The sequence below is a fragment of the Pyrgilauda ruficollis genome, unplaced genomic scaffold, assembly GCF_017590135.1.
Source record: "Pyrgilauda ruficollis isolate IOZ18807 unplaced genomic scaffold, ASM1759013v1 scaffold9, whole genome shotgun sequence".
Classification (NCBI taxonomy): Eukaryota; Metazoa; Chordata; class Aves; order Passeriformes; family Passeridae; genus Pyrgilauda; species Pyrgilauda ruficollis.
In genome coordinates, this window is record NW_024531043.1 from 9,249,672 (window position 1) to 9,268,611 (window position 18,940).

The 18,940-nt window shown below is 55.3% G+C and overlaps 1 protein-coding gene across 4 annotated transcripts in view; it reads right to left on the reverse strand.

Annotated features, from left to right (window-relative positions):
* MYO18B (myosin XVIIIB) overlaps positions 1-18,940 on the reverse strand; it is a 58,722-nt gene that overhangs the window by 17,053 nt on the left and 22,729 nt on the right. For all 4 annotated transcript variants that reach the window (XM_041488324.1, XM_041488325.1, XM_041488323.1 and 1 more), the window contains exons 22-39: positions 17,815-17,880; positions 16,414-16,542; positions 16,037-16,180; positions 14,401-14,490; positions 13,111-13,230; positions 12,892-13,000; positions 12,285-12,409; positions 10,833-10,987; positions 10,401-10,524; positions 9,629-9,823; positions 9,418-9,528; positions 8,740-8,844; positions 6,579-6,725; positions 3,410-3,523; positions 2,891-3,007; positions 2,141-2,224; positions 713-850; positions 300-485 (exon numbers count right to left, since the gene is read on the reverse strand). In XM_041488324.1, the coding sequence (XP_041344258.1) occupies positions 300-485; positions 713-850; positions 2,141-2,224; positions 2,891-3,007; positions 3,410-3,523; positions 6,579-6,725; positions 8,740-8,844; positions 9,418-9,528; positions 9,629-9,823; positions 10,401-10,524; positions 10,833-10,987; positions 12,285-12,409; positions 12,892-13,000; positions 13,111-13,230; positions 14,401-14,490; positions 16,037-16,180; positions 16,414-16,542; positions 17,815-17,880 (2,259 nt within the window). The remainder of the gene's footprint in view (positions 1-299; positions 486-712; positions 851-2,140; positions 2,225-2,890; positions 3,008-3,409; positions 3,524-6,578; positions 6,726-8,739; positions 8,845-9,417; positions 9,529-9,628; positions 9,824-10,400; positions 10,525-10,832; positions 10,988-12,284; positions 12,410-12,891; positions 13,001-13,110; positions 13,231-14,400; positions 14,491-16,036; positions 16,181-16,413; positions 16,543-17,814; positions 17,881-18,940) is intronic.

Consider the following 18,940-nt stretch of genomic DNA (forward strand, 5'->3'; position numbering starts at 1 on the left):
AAAACCATGGAGCAGAGTGACCAGACCAGCCATGGAGAAAGGAAGCATGAGGCTCCTCAAGGACAGTTTTGGTTCAGTGGTTTGGGACTGCAGAGAGCTGCAAAGCAATTCCCTGCCCCTCCCAGAGGAGCAGCCCAGGAACAACTCCATCCCCAGACCCAGAGCACACAAAGGGCCAGACAAAAATGACTTTTCTGGAGCCCTCAGACCAGCCCGGGGGTTACGAGGGGTCACCTCCAGCTGCAGCAAATCCCTGTGGCCATGGGAGCACCCAAACCCCAGCAGGAGCAGCCCCTCACCAGCTCCATGCGCCGGCGGCTGGACTCCAGCTCCCTCTGCACCAGCTCGTCCATGTCAGCCTTCATCTCCTCCATCCTCCTCTGGTAGTACCTGGTGTTCTCCCTCTCCCGTGCCTCCGACTCGGCCGCCTTCTCCAGCTCCTCTCCCATCTGGATGATGCTGTCCCGCAGGCGCAGCACCAGCACCTGGGGGGTGAAGGGAAGCCGAGCTGTTGGGCAGCTCCCCGTGAGCACCAAGCCACTGCTGGCTGTCAGAAACCCCCACGCAGAGGGAGCAGCAGTGCCACCAACCACCTGGGCTGCCCCAGCCGCCAGCTGTCCCTCCCGGCCCTTCCCAGGCGCTCCTGTCCCCGCGGGTGAGGCGGTGGCACTGCCAGGCCTGCCTGGCACCAGCGCAAGCGAGCAGGGGGTACCTCGAAGCGCTTCATCTGCACGGCCTGGAAGTCCAGCTGGCTCTCCAGGTCCCGGATCCGAGCTTCCTGCCGGCTGACGATGGAGCGCTCGGCCGGGCACTGCTCCAGCTGGGCCGCCCTGGCCTGAGCTGCCTGCAGCTGGGAGAGCAGGGGCTGTGTCAGCATCCCCCAGCCCCTCTGCCAGACCCCTCTGCTGAACCCCTCTGCTTGACAGTAAAAGATTTAAAATCGCAGAAAATTCGGGGAGTTAGAAAGAAAGCTAGGCTTAGTAGGCCCTGGGGAAATGGTAAAAGTAGGCCCTGGGAAATGTTAGGCCCTGTGTTTGCCAGATCATGTGAAATTGCACCTGCGTGACCATTATATGATAAATGAGATAATTGTTAGATGTGATGATTGTTTAGATATAATTATTGTTTAATCGTAAGATGAATCATGAGAAACTATGTTCAAGGGTTTGAGGGGGGATCACGAGAAACCTGTGCTTGGATGAAATCAATGTATACAATAGAACAATGTAAGTTTAATAATTATGTAAGTTACATAATGATAGAATATAAAAACATGTTCATCCTGAACCCATGGCACAGTCAGATTTGGGTCTGTACCCCTGACACCCAGAGCTCTTCAATAAAAGCACCTGCATTTAATCATTCCGTGATTATGTATTCCTGAACACTAACATGCTGATCCCCTCTCCTGATCCCCTTTTTCCAGATCCCCTCCCCAGTCCCTCACATGCACTGGGGTCTCTCCTGGCCCCTGAGGTGACGTGTCCAAGCATTGGCCTCCCTTTCCAGAGAATTCCCTGCTGTTGAAGGCACACAGAGCAGGATGTGTGCCTCTGAATGGAGAACCTGCTGGCCAGGGACACGTGTCTGTGGCTCCTTTGCTTTTCTCTCCTCACAGACTCTTTGAGGACAGCAGGAGTAAAAATTCACAGCCTTTGTGGAAAGCTGCCCGGGCCAAGCTGTTTCCTCAGTTCTTACACCGAGATCTCCAAAGGAAACTGCCCTTTTAGTGATCCCGGGTTCAGATTTTGAATTTGACCTAAAACTGCAGGAATTTGCCTCCTTTTATCCAGCCTATCTCCAAAGCACCACCCGCTCCGCCTCGGAGGAGCGAGTCCTGCTTCTGATTCCTGGGCAGCTTAGCCACGCTCCAGTAAAGCACTTCACTTAATGGGATTACTCATGTGTTTAAAATTAAATCCCTCACTCCAGGAGGGGTGGCACAGCCACAGAGGCCATGGGGTGCAGCCCCTGCTGGTGCCCATCCCAGCCAGGACAGTTCAGCAAGGGAGGAAAGAAAAGCCAGGCTGTGAATCCCAAAAACTCAGCCAGGAAAAGACTTCTCCAGCCTAAAGAGGTCCCACTCCTCAGCAGGGGTGCCACAGGCTGGGCAGGAATTACCCTCCCCTGCAGGAATTACCTTCTCCTGCAGGCTCTGCTTTTCTTTCTTCACATCCTCCACCTGTGTCTGCAGCTCCCGGATCTGAGCGATGTCTGTGGCTGACTGCAGAAACAGAAAACTTGGAGTGGGAGCAGTGGGATCAGGGCAGAGGGCTGGTTCCTGCCTGAACCTCCTGCTCCTGGGACAGTGAGCTGCTCCTGGACTGCCCTGATGGAGCTTCATTCTCCCAACTCACTGCAGCTTCCCTAATTTTTGAAACAAGTATTTGTGGATCAGGACAGAAGCCAGGTTGTCCTGGTTCCAGACACAGGCTCCTGGATCCCTCCCACCTCTGCAAGGGGCACCAGACTGTGAATTGCCAGCCTGGCCAGCCTGCTCTCTCCCATGGAAGTTTTGGGGTCCCTCAGCTCCCAGGATAATCCTTTGGGGGAGCCTGACATAGCTTGGATATGGCACTGAAAGCCCCAAGGCTGTCTGGCAGCACTTTTTAACCTCTGCATGAGAAAATGGTGAAAGAAGGAATAAAAAAAACAACCCAGAGGGGCAGCTGTAGGATTCCCCAAGTGTTGAAACCAAAGGCAAAATACCTCTTGAAAGAAGGTTAAAAACTGCAGGTTAGAGGATCTGGTGCTGTGAGCCTTCCCTTCCTCATCACAGCATCTCTGTCCTGGGCTCCTCACCCCTCTGTGCAGCCCCAGGGGTCACCACTGGCCCTGCAGGGCTTCCTGAGAGCCCTCCCAGGGTTGGAGACACTGCCCCAACTCCTACCTGGGCAATCAGAGCCTTGTGCTTTTCCATGAGCTCGTTCAGGTCTTCCTGGTCCTCATCGATGCGCTTCAGCAGGTCTGCTCTCTCGTGCTGCAGCTGGAACAGCTGCTCGTCCACCTGCAGGAGGATCCACAGCACCTGGTTCACGGATCCCTCAGGGAACCCACCAAATCCCCTCTGGCATGTGCTGCCAACAGCCTCCAGCCCATCAGAGAGGCAGAGCAGGACCATGGGATGCTGCTCCCCTGTAGGAATTCTGTCCACACATTAAACCCCCCCGGAGGCTGTTGTTTCCAAACTGTCCAGGTGATTTAGTGAGGAATATCCTTGGAGACTTAGTAAATACGCTGGGATATTTTGTAAAAATCCTCACCCGTGTAATGAACACCGCGAGGTGATTTATTAACCACTCTGGTAGCGGCTGATTTAGCGAAGCAGCTGCTGACTGCTGCCAAACTCCCCCGAGGTGGGGCTGTGCCCTCCCACCTGCCCTGCCCTGGGACAGCTCCAGGAACCCACCAGGGTCTTGCTTCTGCTGAGGGTCTCCAGCTCCGTGTGCAGGTTCTCCAGCTCCAGAGCTGCTGTCTGCTGGCATCTCTGGGCCTCTGCACACTTGGCTTCACTCTCTTCCAGCTGGGAAAAGTTGCAGGGGATCATCATTAAAGGAGCAGAAACCACATGCTGATGGTGCTGCCCCCGTGCCACGTTTATTCCCACTTGCACAGAGCATATTTCCCTGCTGAAGAACACAGAATCTCCACGTTTTAAACCCGTGCTCCAGGTTTACAGGGCAAGCAAAGCCTCCTTGGCACCTCCCAGCACAGATCCCAACACCACTGACTGTCCTGGTGAGTCCAGCAGCCTCGATGGCACATCCTCCCTCGGCGAGGTGGAGCTGGGATCATTAATTTGCAAAATTATGTGAATTACATGTAATTCCTGATTAGAGCAATTCATGATTCGGGGGTTTGCAAATGGGCTTTTCACGTGGCGTAAATTGCATTTGCAAATACACGTGGAAGATCCCATTTATAAACGCTAATTTGCTCTCGGGTTTTACAGCTCAGCCATTAAGATCACAACGATCTTCAATGGGCTGCAAACATCTGGAAGCTGCAGCGTCATCCCGAAAACTCCCCCCTTGCCTGGGCGGAGGAGTTATCGTAGGCTGTACCTGAACATCCAGTTCCTTCCCCTGCTCGTTGGGGTTTCTTTCTTTTCTCTACGAAAAATAAACCCCTCTGCTCACTGCTCATTTCCTGTGCCTGGTCCTGGTTTCCCTGTGGAGTTCCAGGGAGCAACAGGAAAAGCTGCACACCATGGCAAGAGTTTGAGAATTAATTTTTTTCCTTTCTTTTTTATCTCTTTCTCTCAAAAAAAAAAAAAAAATTAAAAAAAAAGGTGGGGGGAATCATGGAATACCATCACTGGAGCTTCTCTCCACTGTTTGGGGAGATTGAGACCTTTCACTAGAAAAGGAAGGACTTTCTTCCATCGGCTGTAAAAAAAGTCTCTGTGCTTTGCTGGGATGAGTTGAAGATGCCACTCAGATCAGCTCCCGGTTTTATGGCCTTTCCCACCTGTCCAGCTGCTCTAGAAACAGCCACATCCACAATCATGGACTGGCCTCTTCCGTGCCACAATTCCCACCAAATCCCTGATAGTTCCATCAGGCAGAAAAGCATCTCCAGGACCCCTCATTAAACATTAGCTTCCAATTCACTTCGTGTAATGGAATTTTCCCACTTGGGAAGAATAAATTGAAATTCCCCCCAAAAATGCATAATGTATGAACTGTGGAACAACATTAGTTTGCTGTGAACACCATCTGTTAAATACCTGCATAAAATGGATGCCTCAGCCTTATTAAGAAACAATGCTGCACTTCCAGCCATATGGATTTTGATTAACGGAAATGTAACATTTTAGCAAAGTTTTTCTTCTCGTGCAGCTCCGTGGGCTGCTGGTAGGATGCATTGGCTTTTGAGAAAGTCGTCATGAATGCCATTAGAAATTGTTTCAGCTTAAAGGACAGAATAATCATGTGGCATTTTAAACACAGGCAGAGTCTCAGTGTTGGTGGCACAGCAAAAACTCCGCATTCCCAAAATCCAGGCTGTCTGCTCTTGTCCAAACACAAGGGAGCTGAGCACAGCCATGGAACCACAGGGACAGAGAGTGACCTCCTGCCTTGCTGTGGGGACTGGGGTGTGCAGGGAGCAAGAATCCCAGAATCCCAGAGTCATAAAGGTTGGGAGAGATTTCCAAAGTCATCTCCAGCCTGTGCCTGATCCCCACCTTGTCACCAGCCCAGAGCACTGAGTGCCACGTCCAGCAATTCCTTGGACACCTCCAGGGATGGGGACTCCAAACCTTCCTGGGCAGCCCCTTCCAGTCCCTGACCACCCTTTCCATGAGGAAATTCCTCCTGCTGTCCAACCTGACCCTCCCCTGGCACAGTTTAATGCAGTTCCCTCTCCTCCTGTCCCTGTTCCCTGGGAGCAGAGCCTGACCCTCCCCAGGCTGTCCCCTCCTGTCAGGAGTTGTGCAGAGCCACAAGGTCCCCCCTGAGCCTCCTTTTCCCCAGGCTGAGCCCCCCCAGATCCCTCAGCTGCTCTCTCCATGACTTTACTCTCTGGAGTAAAGATTTACTTCCCCAGCTCTGCTCCCCAGGTGAGCTGGGCATTATTCCCCAGAGGGATGGGGCTGGACACGATGGGATGGCCACAGGATGGGCAGAGGAAACACCTCAGCATCCATGCAGGCCCCTCAGATCAGCACAGGGAAGGGACCTGAGGGCAGGACCCTGCCACATTTCCCTCCCACCAGGGACTGGGAAAAAACAGGGGCAGTGCAACCTCTCCAGCCCCAAAGTGGGGTTTGGGAAACACTGAGGGATTAATGAAGCACAGCACTACAGCACCCGGTCAACAGTATTTAACAGCACAAGAGTGCAAAAAACAGCCATTCCCACTGTGATCTGTTCCAGCCATGGCCATCTCCTGCCCTGGACATCCAGGTAAGGGCATGGACACACCTCTAGCTCCATCAGGCCCAGCTCACCTTCCCCTTCTCCCCCAGCACAGGTGGGAACAGCTGCTGCTCACAGCTGTTATTTATGCACAACGACCCTCCCAATTATATTCGGATGTTGCTGGAGTTGCTCGTGCCTCCAGATTCGTTCGTTTCCAGGGGAAATGTGCAGGACAGATTAATTTCTCAGTGGTTTCAGAGGGCCAGCAGCTTTAGCTGAGCCCCTGCTTGGCGCTTGGGAATACACGGCCCACAAGGGGATGGAGAGCCCCGTGGTGTTCCTATCCCATGGCAGGGCACCCCACAGGACTCAGAGCTCACCTTGGGGTCGGGGATGTCCCCCGTGTGGTGGCACAGAGCCGCTCCCCAGGTCACCCAGCACCGCTGAGCTCAAACCACGGCAAATCCCCCCCCATCCCTCTGCCGCTCGCAGCATCCCTATGGCAACGCCGCCCCAGCCCGGCCGTAGGAGACGCACAGAAACGCGCCAAACAGAAGGTAATTAACAGGAAAAAAAAGGAAAAAAACACTTCACCAGCGCTGCCTTAATTACAGGGAAGCGCTCCTTTTCCAAGGAGACTCCCGCTGCGTGTCAGCGCTCAGTCAAACCGGGGCGGCTGGGAATGGTCCCCGCTGCCCGCAGTCCCTCCCGTACCTGTTTGCGGAGGTGCTCCAGCTCCTGGCCGCCGCCTCCGGGCTCGGCTGGGGCCGCCAGCAGCAGCTGAACATCGGCCAGCAGCGCCCGGGTCCTCCGCAGGTCCCGCCGCAGCCGCTTCTCCACGTCGAAGTCGCGGTGGCCGATCTGGGCAGGGGACAGGGGGTGGCTGAGCCCTTCTGCCCCATCCCAAAGCGTTCCCCACTCGATTTAGGGATGTTTCGGTTAACTACACCGAAGCACTGAGTGCCACGGCCAGTTCTGTATTTTTTCCCCACCAAAGAGCTGCTCCTGTGAAAATATTTGCCCAGCCCTGCTCTCCACGGGTCACATCCCCCACAGTGGTCACCCTTGTGGCCAGAGGGACAGCCTGGCCACACAGCCACGAGGAGTACCTTAAAAAAAACCCAGAGAGAGGGAGAGAGCAACCATGGTTACAGGGATAAAGGAATTAGCCACCAAATAAACAGGGACATGGTTTCAGTGCTCGATTTCAGCATAACTGAGGTATAAGAGCATTTTCCATTTAGGTTGTTTTCCACGGCTCTCCTTTCAAACCCCTTCCTTCTCCTTTTTCTGTTCACTGGCTAAAATCAACTGTGTGGATTTGACCTTGTAGCCTGGTTTAGAGCTGGCTGGAATTTGCTGGAACAAGAAATCATTGGCATCTCCATTTCCTTAATTAGTTTTCTGGGTTGGCTGTTTTCTTTCTATTTTTTAAGGAACTGTCCTCTGCAAACCAGAGGGTGTTTGCAGCACCACCACTGCTGTTCCCCTGCCATCCCTCCAGCTGGATCCTGGACACTGCTCACATCATTTTCCTCTTGCTCAGGGTCTGTCCACAACCACAGGGGATAAATTTGGTGCCATGGCTGGAACCAGCTGCCCCCTCCCACCACTGCAGCCCAGGATTTTTAAGTGACAAAGCCAGGATTTGATTTAATAGCTGCTGCCAAAGTGTGGTTGTGTCTCACAGCAATCCCAGCTGCATGGCCCCATCTCCCCTTCCCTCACACCAGGACTGCCTTCGGGGGGCTGGGGGCTGCCAGGGCAACACCTGGGGGCTGTGCTGGAGGGAGAGGAAGCCTTTCCTCCTGAGCCCCCCCCAGCTCCTGCTGCCTGCTCATCCATCTCAGCTCCCCTCCCACGAACAAGCAGGATGTGTTGGACTGTTGTAATAATCCCCTGCTTTGATACAGCATTGTTTATTGTGACAGTTCCCAAAACATTTTCTAAGCCAGGAGCAGGAGGGTTGTGTTGGATAAGCCACGTCAGACCATTTTGTGTCTGCTTGAAATATTCCCCCCGTTCTGGTGCTGCAAAGATCCCGGATTCATCCCATTTAATGAACTCACAGGACTGCCAGGGCTGGTGAAGTGGTGAAATGCAGCTTGTGCCAACAGCCAGAGGACACAGGGCTTGGTTTCTGCGCCAGGGTGAGTGGCACTGGGACAAGGCAGCGTGAGCATGGGCAGGAGACATGGGGACATGTGACAGATCCTCTGGGCAGTCCTGGGGCGCAGCACCACCTGACAGTGACACTGAGCTGCTGCCATCCTCAGCCCTGGCCTCTCTCAGTCACCAGAGCTCTGGGGTGGCCTCCAGGTGATGCCAAGGGATGCCCAAGGAGGCTGAGTGCAGCCCCTCCTCACCTGCTGGCTGAACGGGAGCAGAACTGGGTGTGCTTTTTTCCAGTTGCTGCCACAGACTGATCAGAGAGAGAAAAAGGATTTGTTCACCAAATGTGCTTGGGATATAATTCCTCTGCAATGAGCAGGATTGGATAAACTGCTTTTCTAGGCAGCTGGATGCAGTCCAGTGCTAGATCTGGCTAGTTTGGCTCTCATGAAACACCAGGAAACAGCAGACACCTTCCTCTGCCTGGATAATTCTCCTGTACAAAAAGGAACAATTCCCCTCTGTGGGTCCTTAGTGGGACCGTGCAGCTCCTGTGTGATCCCTGCAGTCCAAACACTTCCAGATCCCAGTGCCTGCTGTGGCTGGGTGGCATCTGGGACAGATGAGGGACACAGCACCATGAGCAGCTGCACGTGCACCAACACCAGGCTGCTGCTCTGGCTGCACTTGTTTATCCCCACTCCTGTTTTTAGGGCAGGGCATGGCCCACGAATCAGCCCCTAGGAGGGCACTGCCCCCTTACCTGCTCACACAAGGTGCCAATGAGCCCTTCCAGGTCCTGCTTCTCGTGCAGCACCATCTGCTTCTGCTCGTGCTCCTGCTCCAGCTGCATCTCCAGCTGCCGGAGCTGTGGGAGAAACCCAGCCACGCTCAGTGCCCAGCCACCCCTCAAGGTGCCAGCAGGGCAGAGCCACTGCCACAGCAGGGGTTTGGCATTCCCCAGGAGAGGGAGTGCACCTCTGCAGCCAGCACTGGGGACCAGGAATGGGCCACGTCCCCTGGAGCACCTCCTACCCCTAGCAGTGCCAGTGCCAGGGAGCTGCAGGACACTGGGGACAGGATGGGCTGTTTGAAGCACACCCAGACATGCCCCTGCAGCTCTGGAATTCGTGTTTACACCCACCAACCTCATGGCCTTGAGGAAAGACTGTTTTCTGCAAATCAGCCCCAAACATGACACCCGGAGCTGACACTGGTGTTACTGGGAGCAGTGGGTCCATGTGCTGCATCACGTGTGGCTCTCACACACTGTCCCCAACAGCCCCTCCAGCGTGGCAGGGGCTCACCCCTGACCCAAAGCCTGATCTGCACCCCCAGGCTGTGACCGAGGCTCATGCTGAGGTGATGGTGGGAAAGCAGGAACCTGGAAGAGCTCCTGGGGACATGGGGAACTTTGGAGAGCACCCAGCATCAAACCTACCCTCTTCTGGCAGGACTTCTGCATGTCCTCCAGCTCCTCGTCCTTGTCCTCCAGCTCCTTCTGGTGGATCTGCTTCATCCTCTCGATCTCCAGCTCCAGCCTCTCGTGGAGCTGAAACACCCAGAGGTGATGCACATCCCGAGGGGATGAGGATGGTGTTGGGCTGTCCCAGCAGGGACAGACACCCCTGGTCCCCCCAGCCCCACGTTACCTGCTCCAGGTGATCCACGGCAGCTGTTTGCCGCTCCAGCTCCTTCTTCTGCTCAGCAGCGCTGCCCTCCAGGTCCCAGAGCTTCTTCTTGAGCGTGGGCACCGTGTCCATGGCCCCAGGGGTGCTGAGCTCCTGCACTCGGCCAGCCAGCACGGCCACCTGCTGCTCCAGCCTGGCCACCTCGGCCTCTTTGTGCTGGGCAGAGCGGGCTCAGAGCCTGGACACTCACACCCCGCTCTCAGAACCCACAGCATTCCCAAAGGCATCGTGCCAACCCCCTGGAGCAGCAGCAGGGGCCCCACACCCAGAGCCCCATGCCCACCTTACCCTCTTGATCCTGACCTCACCTTCCCACTGCCCTGGGGTGTCCCCCGTGGGTTCCCTGCAGCCCCAGCTGCCTGGGGGTGGTGGCAGCAGCCTTTGGGGTTCCCCCCACCCCAGCAGCAGTGCCCCTGCCACCATGGTGGCATTTGGTATAGCACCATCCCACGGGGCACAGACAGCACTTTCCCCAAGGTGGGATTGGGGGTAGGCATGTGAGGAAGAGCACAAGTGACCCCAGTGAAAATGGGGGTGGCCCTGATTAGCTGAATCATGAGGTGGGGATCACTTATACATAGCAACACCCCTTCTGGAAGGAGATTTAAACACACTGAGCTGTGCTAAGAGAAATTGGAATCAAGTTTCCTGATTGCCTCTGCTCTGATTGCAAGGATAATGAGTGCTGCTCCCAAAACTGGGTCCAACAGAGCAAAGTGGGGTCTCCTCCTACCTCCAGGCTCTGCTGCAGTTTGCCCATCTCCCAGCGGATGCTGGTGTTCTCCTGGGACAGCTTTTCACGGAGGCTCTTCTCGAAGGCAGATTGCCCCAGGGCCTGGGCTAACTGCAGGTCAAACCTGGAGGGCAGCACAGCAAGCTCAGGCTGGACAGGGCTTGGAGCACTCTGGGATAGTGGAAGGAGAATATTCCCCTCCCATGGCAAGGGATGGAGCTGGATGAACTTTAAGGTCCCTTCCAACCCAAACCAGTCTGGGCTCAGACCCTGTGTCAGTCACAGAGCAATGGGATGGAAAAATAACTCCCAGCAGCTAAAACAAAAACAGCTCCACCCTTACAGCAGCTCCTCACCCACCCCAACCCTCCCCATTCCCTGGCCCCTGCTCCAGCACCCCCCAGCCCTCCCGGTGCTCCACACCAGCCTTACTTCTTCTGCCTCTTCTCCAGCTCGTGGCTGCGGCTCTGCTGGTTCTCAGCCAGCAGCCGGGCGTCCTCCAGCTCGCAGGCCAGGCGCTGGCAGCGCCGCCGCAGCCGCTGCGCCCCGTCCCGCGCCGCCTGGCACGCTGCCCGCGCCTCGCCCAGCTGCAGAGGGCACAGGGGCTGTGGCAGCCAGGGAGGGACACACGGGCCCCGTGGACCCCACAGAAAATGGAGACGTGCACCCCGTGGAGGAGGGAACTCGTAGACACCACAGACCCCGCAGCACAGGCATCCCACAGAGGAGGGAACCCACAGAGTCCATGGCACACTCAATTCACAGAGGAGGGACCCCACGGCACACACATCCCACAGAGGAGGGACCCCACAGACTCCATGGCACACTCAATTCACAGAGGAGGGACCCCACGGCACACACACCCCACAGAGGAAGGGCCCCTGGACCCCACACACCCCACAGAGGAGGAGCCCCACTGACCCCACACACCCCACAGAGGAACCTCACTGACCCCACACCCCACAGAGGAGGAGCCCCACTGACCCCACACACCCCATAGAGGAACTCCACTGACCTCACACCCCCCGGATAAAAGCCCCACCAGGACTCAGCCTCACTTTATTCCCCAGGGTTGGTTCGCCCAGAGATTTTTCACTAAACAAGGACAGCCTGAGGTGCTGTGTCCCCTCCATCTCCAGGCACCCCCCGGTGCCTGTGGCAGCCCAGCCCCTCCTGCTGAGTCAGCAGAGCTGCCCCGGGGCGATGCCTGATCCCATTTCTCTTTGCGTCTGGGCTGGAATCCCCAAGGATTCCTGTTGTGTTTGGGACAGACACGCAGAGCTCTCCCACGCCAGGGAATGGAGTCGTTAAGGAACGGCTTTAAATAAGCAAAATCTTGCATTAATGAAGCCTGTAATTCCACACTAACTGAGAGCAAATGGGCTGCTTCGCTTTACCCAAGCTCCTAAGACTCAGCTTCTTTCTTATTACTATTTAATGTACCATGAGAAATCTTTATTTCTTTGTTTTATCCTTATGGGAAGTGACCTGGCTCCCAGGCACTTCTCAGGGAAGCACATTGGCCTTTTCCCTCCTCGGGGCAAAGCTCGGGAGCTGCCAGGTCTTTGTGTGACAGATGGGGACAGCACAGCCCTGTACAGCTCCTAAAGCTAGACCCACCACTGAAAACCTGCCCACAGCTCCTCACCCTCTGCCCACGCTCACACTTGACCAAGGTGGAATTTTGCTATGCAAAAGTGATTTCTGAGGCTCAGACCAGTAGAAAATATCTGGTTTTCCCTGGTCAGTGAGAGCAGCAACAAGAAGCAGATGCAATGCTGAGCCTCAGCCCTGCAAAGCTCCTGGGAGCAGGGAGAGGAATATCCCTAGGATAGCCCTGCTGCCGTGGGTGCCCCTGTCCCCTCCTGGGCTGGCAGCACTTGCCTTTTGCTCGAGCCCTGTCCTGGTGCCCAGCTCTGCCTCCAGCCGCTCCTCCAGCTGTGCCAGCCGCTTCCGCAGGAAAACGATCTCGGTCTGGGCACAGTCAAACCTCACCTGCCACTCATCCTCTGCCAACGAGAGACACCCAGGGGTGCAGGGTGGGTGCTGGGGCCTGACCAGCCCCTGTGGCCCTGCTGGGGGCAGGGGAGAGGATGCACAAGGCACCAACACCAGCACAGAGCTTATGGGACACGGCTGTGCTTTGTGTGCCCAGGGCTGCCCTGCTCACACAGAACATGTGCCCTGCCTCAGGCACAGCATGTGTGTCCATCCCATCCCATCCCATCTCATCCCATCCCATCCCAGCAGTGCTAGCAGCTCCCTGGGACACAGCACCACCAGCCCCGTGCCAGATCCAGAGCTGTGTCACCGAGCTGTCCCTGCCAGCTCCCGCTGGATGAGCAACACGGAGTGACAGAACGCTCCGGAGAGGCCAGGGGCTGCAGAGTGGCACTGAGTGGGGAGGACAAACCTCTGCCCTCTTCTCTGCAGCCCCACAGCTCAGGCTGGATGCCCAGAGCATGCATTGCCTCCAGAGGGACATCCCTACCTCCTCCAGAGCCGCTGATCTTCATCTCACGCAGCTGCACCAGCTGCTGGGCCTCTTCCAGCTGCTTCTCCACCGACTCCAGCTTCTTCTGCACTTGGTCGTGTTTGCTCTGAGGAAGGGAGGAAGGGAGCAGCTTTACCCAGCTCTGGGGCACTCAGGAGGGCTGTGTCAGGGGGATGGCAGGGCCACTGTCACCGCACAGGGCTCAGGGCTCTGTACCTGCAGCTCCTGCAGCTCGCGGGTGCCCCGCAGCCGCTCCGCCCGCTCCCCATCCAGGGCCTGGCAGGTGACATCGCCCTTGTAGCGCTCATCCGACAGCTCCGTGGTCAGGTCGATGATCTGGGGGAGCAGGGGGTCAGTCTGGGCATGGCTGGGGGTGGTTCTGCCGTGCCACAGCCATCCTGACAGCTCTGCCTGCTCTCAGGAGTGCACACCGGCCCTGGCCAGTGTCACCAGTGGGAGCCCAGGCTCCTGTGTGGCAGCTGCCTGTGCCACGCTGCTTGCACTGCAGGGCTCATCACAGCTCTCCATTGTCCTACTTTATTGCATTACATTTCCTTTGAAACCAGGAGCAGAAGGGGAGAATTATTAATCCAGAAAATCAATTCCATTTTCCGCAGAGCAGACGGGCACATGGTCCTTCCTGCTCAGCCAGTCCAGGGGCTGCAGAGCCACAGGAAAACACAGCATTCCAACACTCCTTTCCTGTGTCTGACAGCATTGTGCAGGCACCAGCTCCTTAGGGAATCCCACAAGCTTAACCCAGTAAGCAAATCCCACAGGATTTCTCTCCCTGGTGTTTTCCTAGGTCTGCCCTGAGGCAGTTGCCTTGCTCAGCATTCACAAAGAGTTTAAACTAAACCATCTTTATCCCCTTCCCAGGGATGAGGAGGGTCCTGGCCTTGGGGGCTGTTGGCTCCGTCAGGCAGAGCTGCAGCCTCGACCCAGCTCAGCCCTGGTGCAGCCAAGGGAGCTGGGAAAACCCAGGGTATTTATAGAAACCTTGGGAGCTCCTTCTCCTCATGATGCTTGGCAAAATCCCAGGCACAATCACAAGGAGCTGTGCATCTGAGAGCAGAACCCACAGAGGACCAGCAGCCAGCTGGGAACACAGAATCCCAGAATGGTTTGGGCTGGAAAGGACCTTAAAGCTCATCCAGTTCCACCCCATGGGCAGGGACACCTTCCACTAGCCCAGGTTGCTCCCAGCCCCATCCAACCTGGCCTTGGATACTTTCAGGGATGGGGCAGCCACAGCTTCTCTGGGCAGCCTGGAGTGATGCCAGCCTGGAATTCTGTAGCTGGACACTGCAGCCTGTCCAGAATCCTGTCCAGGGGACCATCCATGGCAGCTGCCCCTGCTCATGGCTCCTCCTGCTCTGCTGGAACTGCTGCTCCTGTTCATCCCCATCAGCTCCCGTCCCAACCTGGCCAAACAGGGCTGTGGCAGAGGTTTTGGGGTCTGCATCAGATGTTTTGGGGTCTGCACCAGAGGTTCTGGGGCTGTACCTTGCTCTCCAGACTCTCTGTAGTCTGTCTGAGCTCGCTGCACGCCTGCTCGGATTTTTCCAGCTTCCTTCTCAGCGCCGCCAGCTCCTCCTAGGGAAGATTGGAAAAAAACACACACAGAGAGTTCCAGCATCCTCGGTTTATTTATGAAAACCTTGTTTTCTGTTCAAAATAAGTGGAAGAGACATAGCTGCCTTATTAATAAAATTTACCAGGCAACTTTGAAGGCTGCTCACTGCAAATTGCCAGGACTACAGCTCCTGACATGAATTCCATCGGAGGGAATGTCAGCTTTGGTGTGTGTAGAGCATGTTTTATGAGAGAGCAGCAAACCTCAAAAGCCTGGCATGAACAGCCAGGGGCCTGGATCATGCCCAGGGAGTGTCTCAGGGCCCTGGCAGGTATCAGAGCACGGTGCAAAGGCACGGTGTTGGCTGTGATTCCTTCCCAGGCAGCAGGAGCTGCTCCACGCAGCCTTGTCCTGCTTTGATGTCCAACACTGAGCAGGAGCAGAACGTGCAGAGTGGTGATAAAAACAGAGGTTAACAGATGATGGGGCCTGATGGATCCCAGGTGGGTTTGGAGACAAAAACAGAGGCTTGGGCAGCTTTTATTTCATCTGAGCCAGCCTGAAAACATCTTGTTAAAACCTCGCTAAGGCAAGAGGAGGAGTGGGACTCCAGGAAAGATAGGAATTTAGCAGAGGTCTCAGAGGGTGCAGAGGGCTGAAAGGAGCCTTTCCTGGGACAAAAAATGTCCATTAGCATCTCCTATCTATTAGCATCTCCCAGGGCAACACAGGTGGATGCCAGCACAGCACTGGGGACAGCACAGAGTGGAGTCCCCTCTGTCACAGGGGTGTTTGAATGCTCATCTCCCCACAGGCTGACAAGCCCATCCCCAGGGGTTGGCTCAGGGGACACAGCCCCTGGAGCTTGTAGAGGGCATGAGGAGGGCAGTGAGGGAACCCTGGGGTGGAGTTTGACTGCGGGGACATGGTGTCACCATGATATTTTTATGAAAATCCTTTGCTAGGATTTTTTTCCTATTCTAGCTGAGAATCCTCAGAAAAGAAATGTAAACAATTAACTGTCTGATGGCTGTGGAATGTGGTCTGGACATTGTTTACCAACAGGTGCATCTTTGATTGGTCCACGTGAGTTGTTTCTACTTAATGACCAATCAAAGATCCAGCTGTGTCGCACTCTCTGAGATTCACAAGCTTTTGTTATCATTCCTTCCTTGCTATTCCTTTCCAGCCTTCTGATGGATCCTTTCTCTCTATTCTTTTTAGTATAGTTTTAGTATAGCATTTTAATGTAATATAATATTATAATATAATAAATCAGCCTTCTGAAACACAGAGTCAAGACTCTCATCTCTTCCCTCGTCCTGGGAGCCTCGAACACAACCATAACATGGTGTGTTTGCTACTGTCCCTCTAAGAAGTCACTTCTCCCTCCACAGCTCTGCAGAACGTGTGACACTGGGCTAAGAACAGATGCCAACTTCTGGATGGTAGGAAAAACATCTTTGCCTGGGCAGAAGTGACTTCCAACTCGAGCAATCCACCAGGCAGAGCCCCTAAAGAACCCTGTCCTGTCCCACCCATCCCATCCCAGCCCTTGGCACTCACTTCCTTAGCACGGAGCTGCTCCTCGGCGAGGTTAACGCTGAGCAGGGGCCGCACGTGGCTCAGCAGCCGCCACCAGGGCCAGTGCCTGACTGCCTGGAACAGCTGCAGGTTCTTCTGGATGCAGCGGATGGCCAGGCGCTGGATCTGTGGGGACACAGCAGCCATGACCCTCACCCAGCCAGGACTGCCAGGAAGGACCGGGCTGGGACACCAGGCTGGAGAGGGAAAGGTGGCAGAGGAGCTCAGGGATGGCAGCACAGCATCTCATGGCTGCAGGGGAAAGCTTCAAAGGAGCTCTAAAGAGCTGTTATTTGGGTGCTGTCCCAGCAGCACTGACCTGGGTGGGCTCAGGTGTCCCCAGCCCATGGGATGGGTACCTTCAATCTCTTGAACTTTTGGCGGCTGAGGAAGCCCTTGCAGGCAGCCTGGAGCAGAGTCATCTTCTGGGCTATCAGCTTGTCCCGCTGCTTCTCCAGCCTGGAGATCACCCCTGGCTTCAGGAACACCTGGCAGCAAGGAACGGGTTACACACCCCAGGTCAGGGCTGGAAACTCTCCCTCCTCCTTGACAGAGGCATCGACCATCACAAGGTACAATTCCTCAAAACTTTTCCTGTGGGATGCTGCCTGTTCCCCTCACTGTGGGGATGGGATGGATGGATGGATGGATGGATGGATGGATGGATGGATGGATGGATGGATGGATGGACACCTCCACTGACAGTGGATTCTGACAGTGAGACACAAATGCACACAGGTAACAGCAGTGATGTGTTACCATAGCAAAACCAAAATAAACCAGACTGTTTTCTTTCTCTGAACTGGTCAGAAACACCTCAGAAATGACACAGATTTGCTGATGCCATCAGACCCAGGCCGGTATCGATCTCGGAGTGTCTGAAGTGTCTCTGGGTCACTGCTGGGAGAAACTCTTGGAATCCAGGATCAGGAACCCCCAACCATTTGCATGGCCCAGGTTTAATAACCCCTGAGTGACACAGGTGAGGCCAGGGCAGTGCTGAGAGAGCTGCATTTTAACCGTGCCAAATTGAATCAAAGCACAACCCCAAGGAAAGTGGCTCTCCCGAGCTGATGCCATGATTGCTCCACCACCCATTCGATTGCCTCATTAATGTCTGAATTAACTCCCCAGCCCTGCAAGTTTCACAGCTGGTACAAAATCAATGCTCAAAGCGACGGCAAAGCGAACTCGTCCCTAACGAAATGTGACCGGGGCTGCCACCGTGCTATTGATTAAGAACGAGGGTTCCAGAGAGGAGATAATTACAAACTGCACAGTGCAGGATAAAAGAAAGTCATTTTGCTCCACAGAACCGTTCCGTGAATTCTTTCTTTACAAACTCCAGAGCTGAAGGCAAGCATGCACGTGAAATTAATTTTTCTTTCAGACCATCACATTGAAGTTCAAATGTGGTTGCTGTGACAGTTCCTGCTCTGCAGCAAACCCACGAGCTGCCCAAGCCCCCTTCACTCCCAGGAGACATCAATGGTAATTAGGAACTTAAATACCACCAGGGACAGGCTGGATTTTGGTAATTAGGTACAGGATTGACCCTGGGTACTGCTTTCACATGAGGATTATGAGGCTTTTGCTCTGATATTTAGAGTCTCAGTTTCCCAGCCCACCTGGTGCCACATGCAGCAGTGGAGGAGAGCCTTTGTCCCCAGTTTGGGGAGCTTTGGGCTGCTGGGGAGCCTGGCATGGGGTTGTGCCCACACACACCAGAGCAACGGGGAAGCAGGGCACAGTCGTGGTACCTGGGTGCGTCCTATGGCAACGCTCTTCTTCTCCAGATCCAGCGCCTGGAACAGCTCCTCGATTGCCTACGGAGAAGGAACACAACATGGGGCTGCTCAGGAAACACCCACACCCTGCTGTCAGCTGCTGAAATGGGGTGCAGAGCCCCCCAGTCCTCATGGACACCCAGTGAGGGTTCATCCAGCTCTGCCCTTCTTTCCTCCTCCCCTTGCCAAAGCCCAGTCCTAAGTCCCAGTGCAAGGACTTCCCTCCCCCGAGGCTTTCAGCAGGATGGGGAGCAGAGATCTGCAGCTGCTGGGAAGATTTCCTCCTTTTGCTGCCATGCCTGGTCTGGCAGAGCCTTGGGGCACGGGCAGGAGGTGACACAGGGGACAGTGCCTGTCCCAGCTCCATCCAGCTGCACTCAGTGCTCCCCTCCTGCCCCCCTCACCAACAGCTCATCCCATGGAGCCAAAATCAGGGGAAGGGCTGAGTTCTCCCCTGAGCCCAGAGCACAGAACTCCTGGAGGATTCAAGCAGGAGATTATCCCAAGGAGAAGCCTGAACTCAATTACTCCAAGCTTTGGACCAGAACATGAATATAACAGCAGCAACATCAACCACTCCCCTGGGGCAGCCACGCTGTCTGGCTGGATGGATGGTTTGAAAGCCCCAGGACTACAGAAATTGTAACAAAAATCCTCTGCTAACACCTCATTCCACACAACATCATCTCACCTGCTCCCCGAAGGACAAACCCACAGAAGGGATATTCCACCCAGGAGCAGCAGGATTGCACCCCTGGCCTCACCAGCAGCCGTGCAAGGAGGGGATGGAGCACACCAGGGAGTGAAATATGGATCACAGAGCCTGAAACACCGTGCCAGGGGGAGGAAGCACCAGTGCTGTGGCTGTGCCTGTTCTGGTGGCACTGCTGGGATCAGGACTGGTGCAGGGCTGTGCAGGACAGTCCCACCCCAGCACAAGCACGGGGCCAGCTCTCGCTGCTCTGTCTCCTCACAGCTGAGCCTCTCTCCTGCTCCAGCAGCCAGGTTCATGCCATGTCCCAGGAAGCATTTCCCAGCTGACAAACCCTCGTGGCAGCAAGCTCCGGGGAGGATGGGATTTTCCAAATCCCCTGCTTAC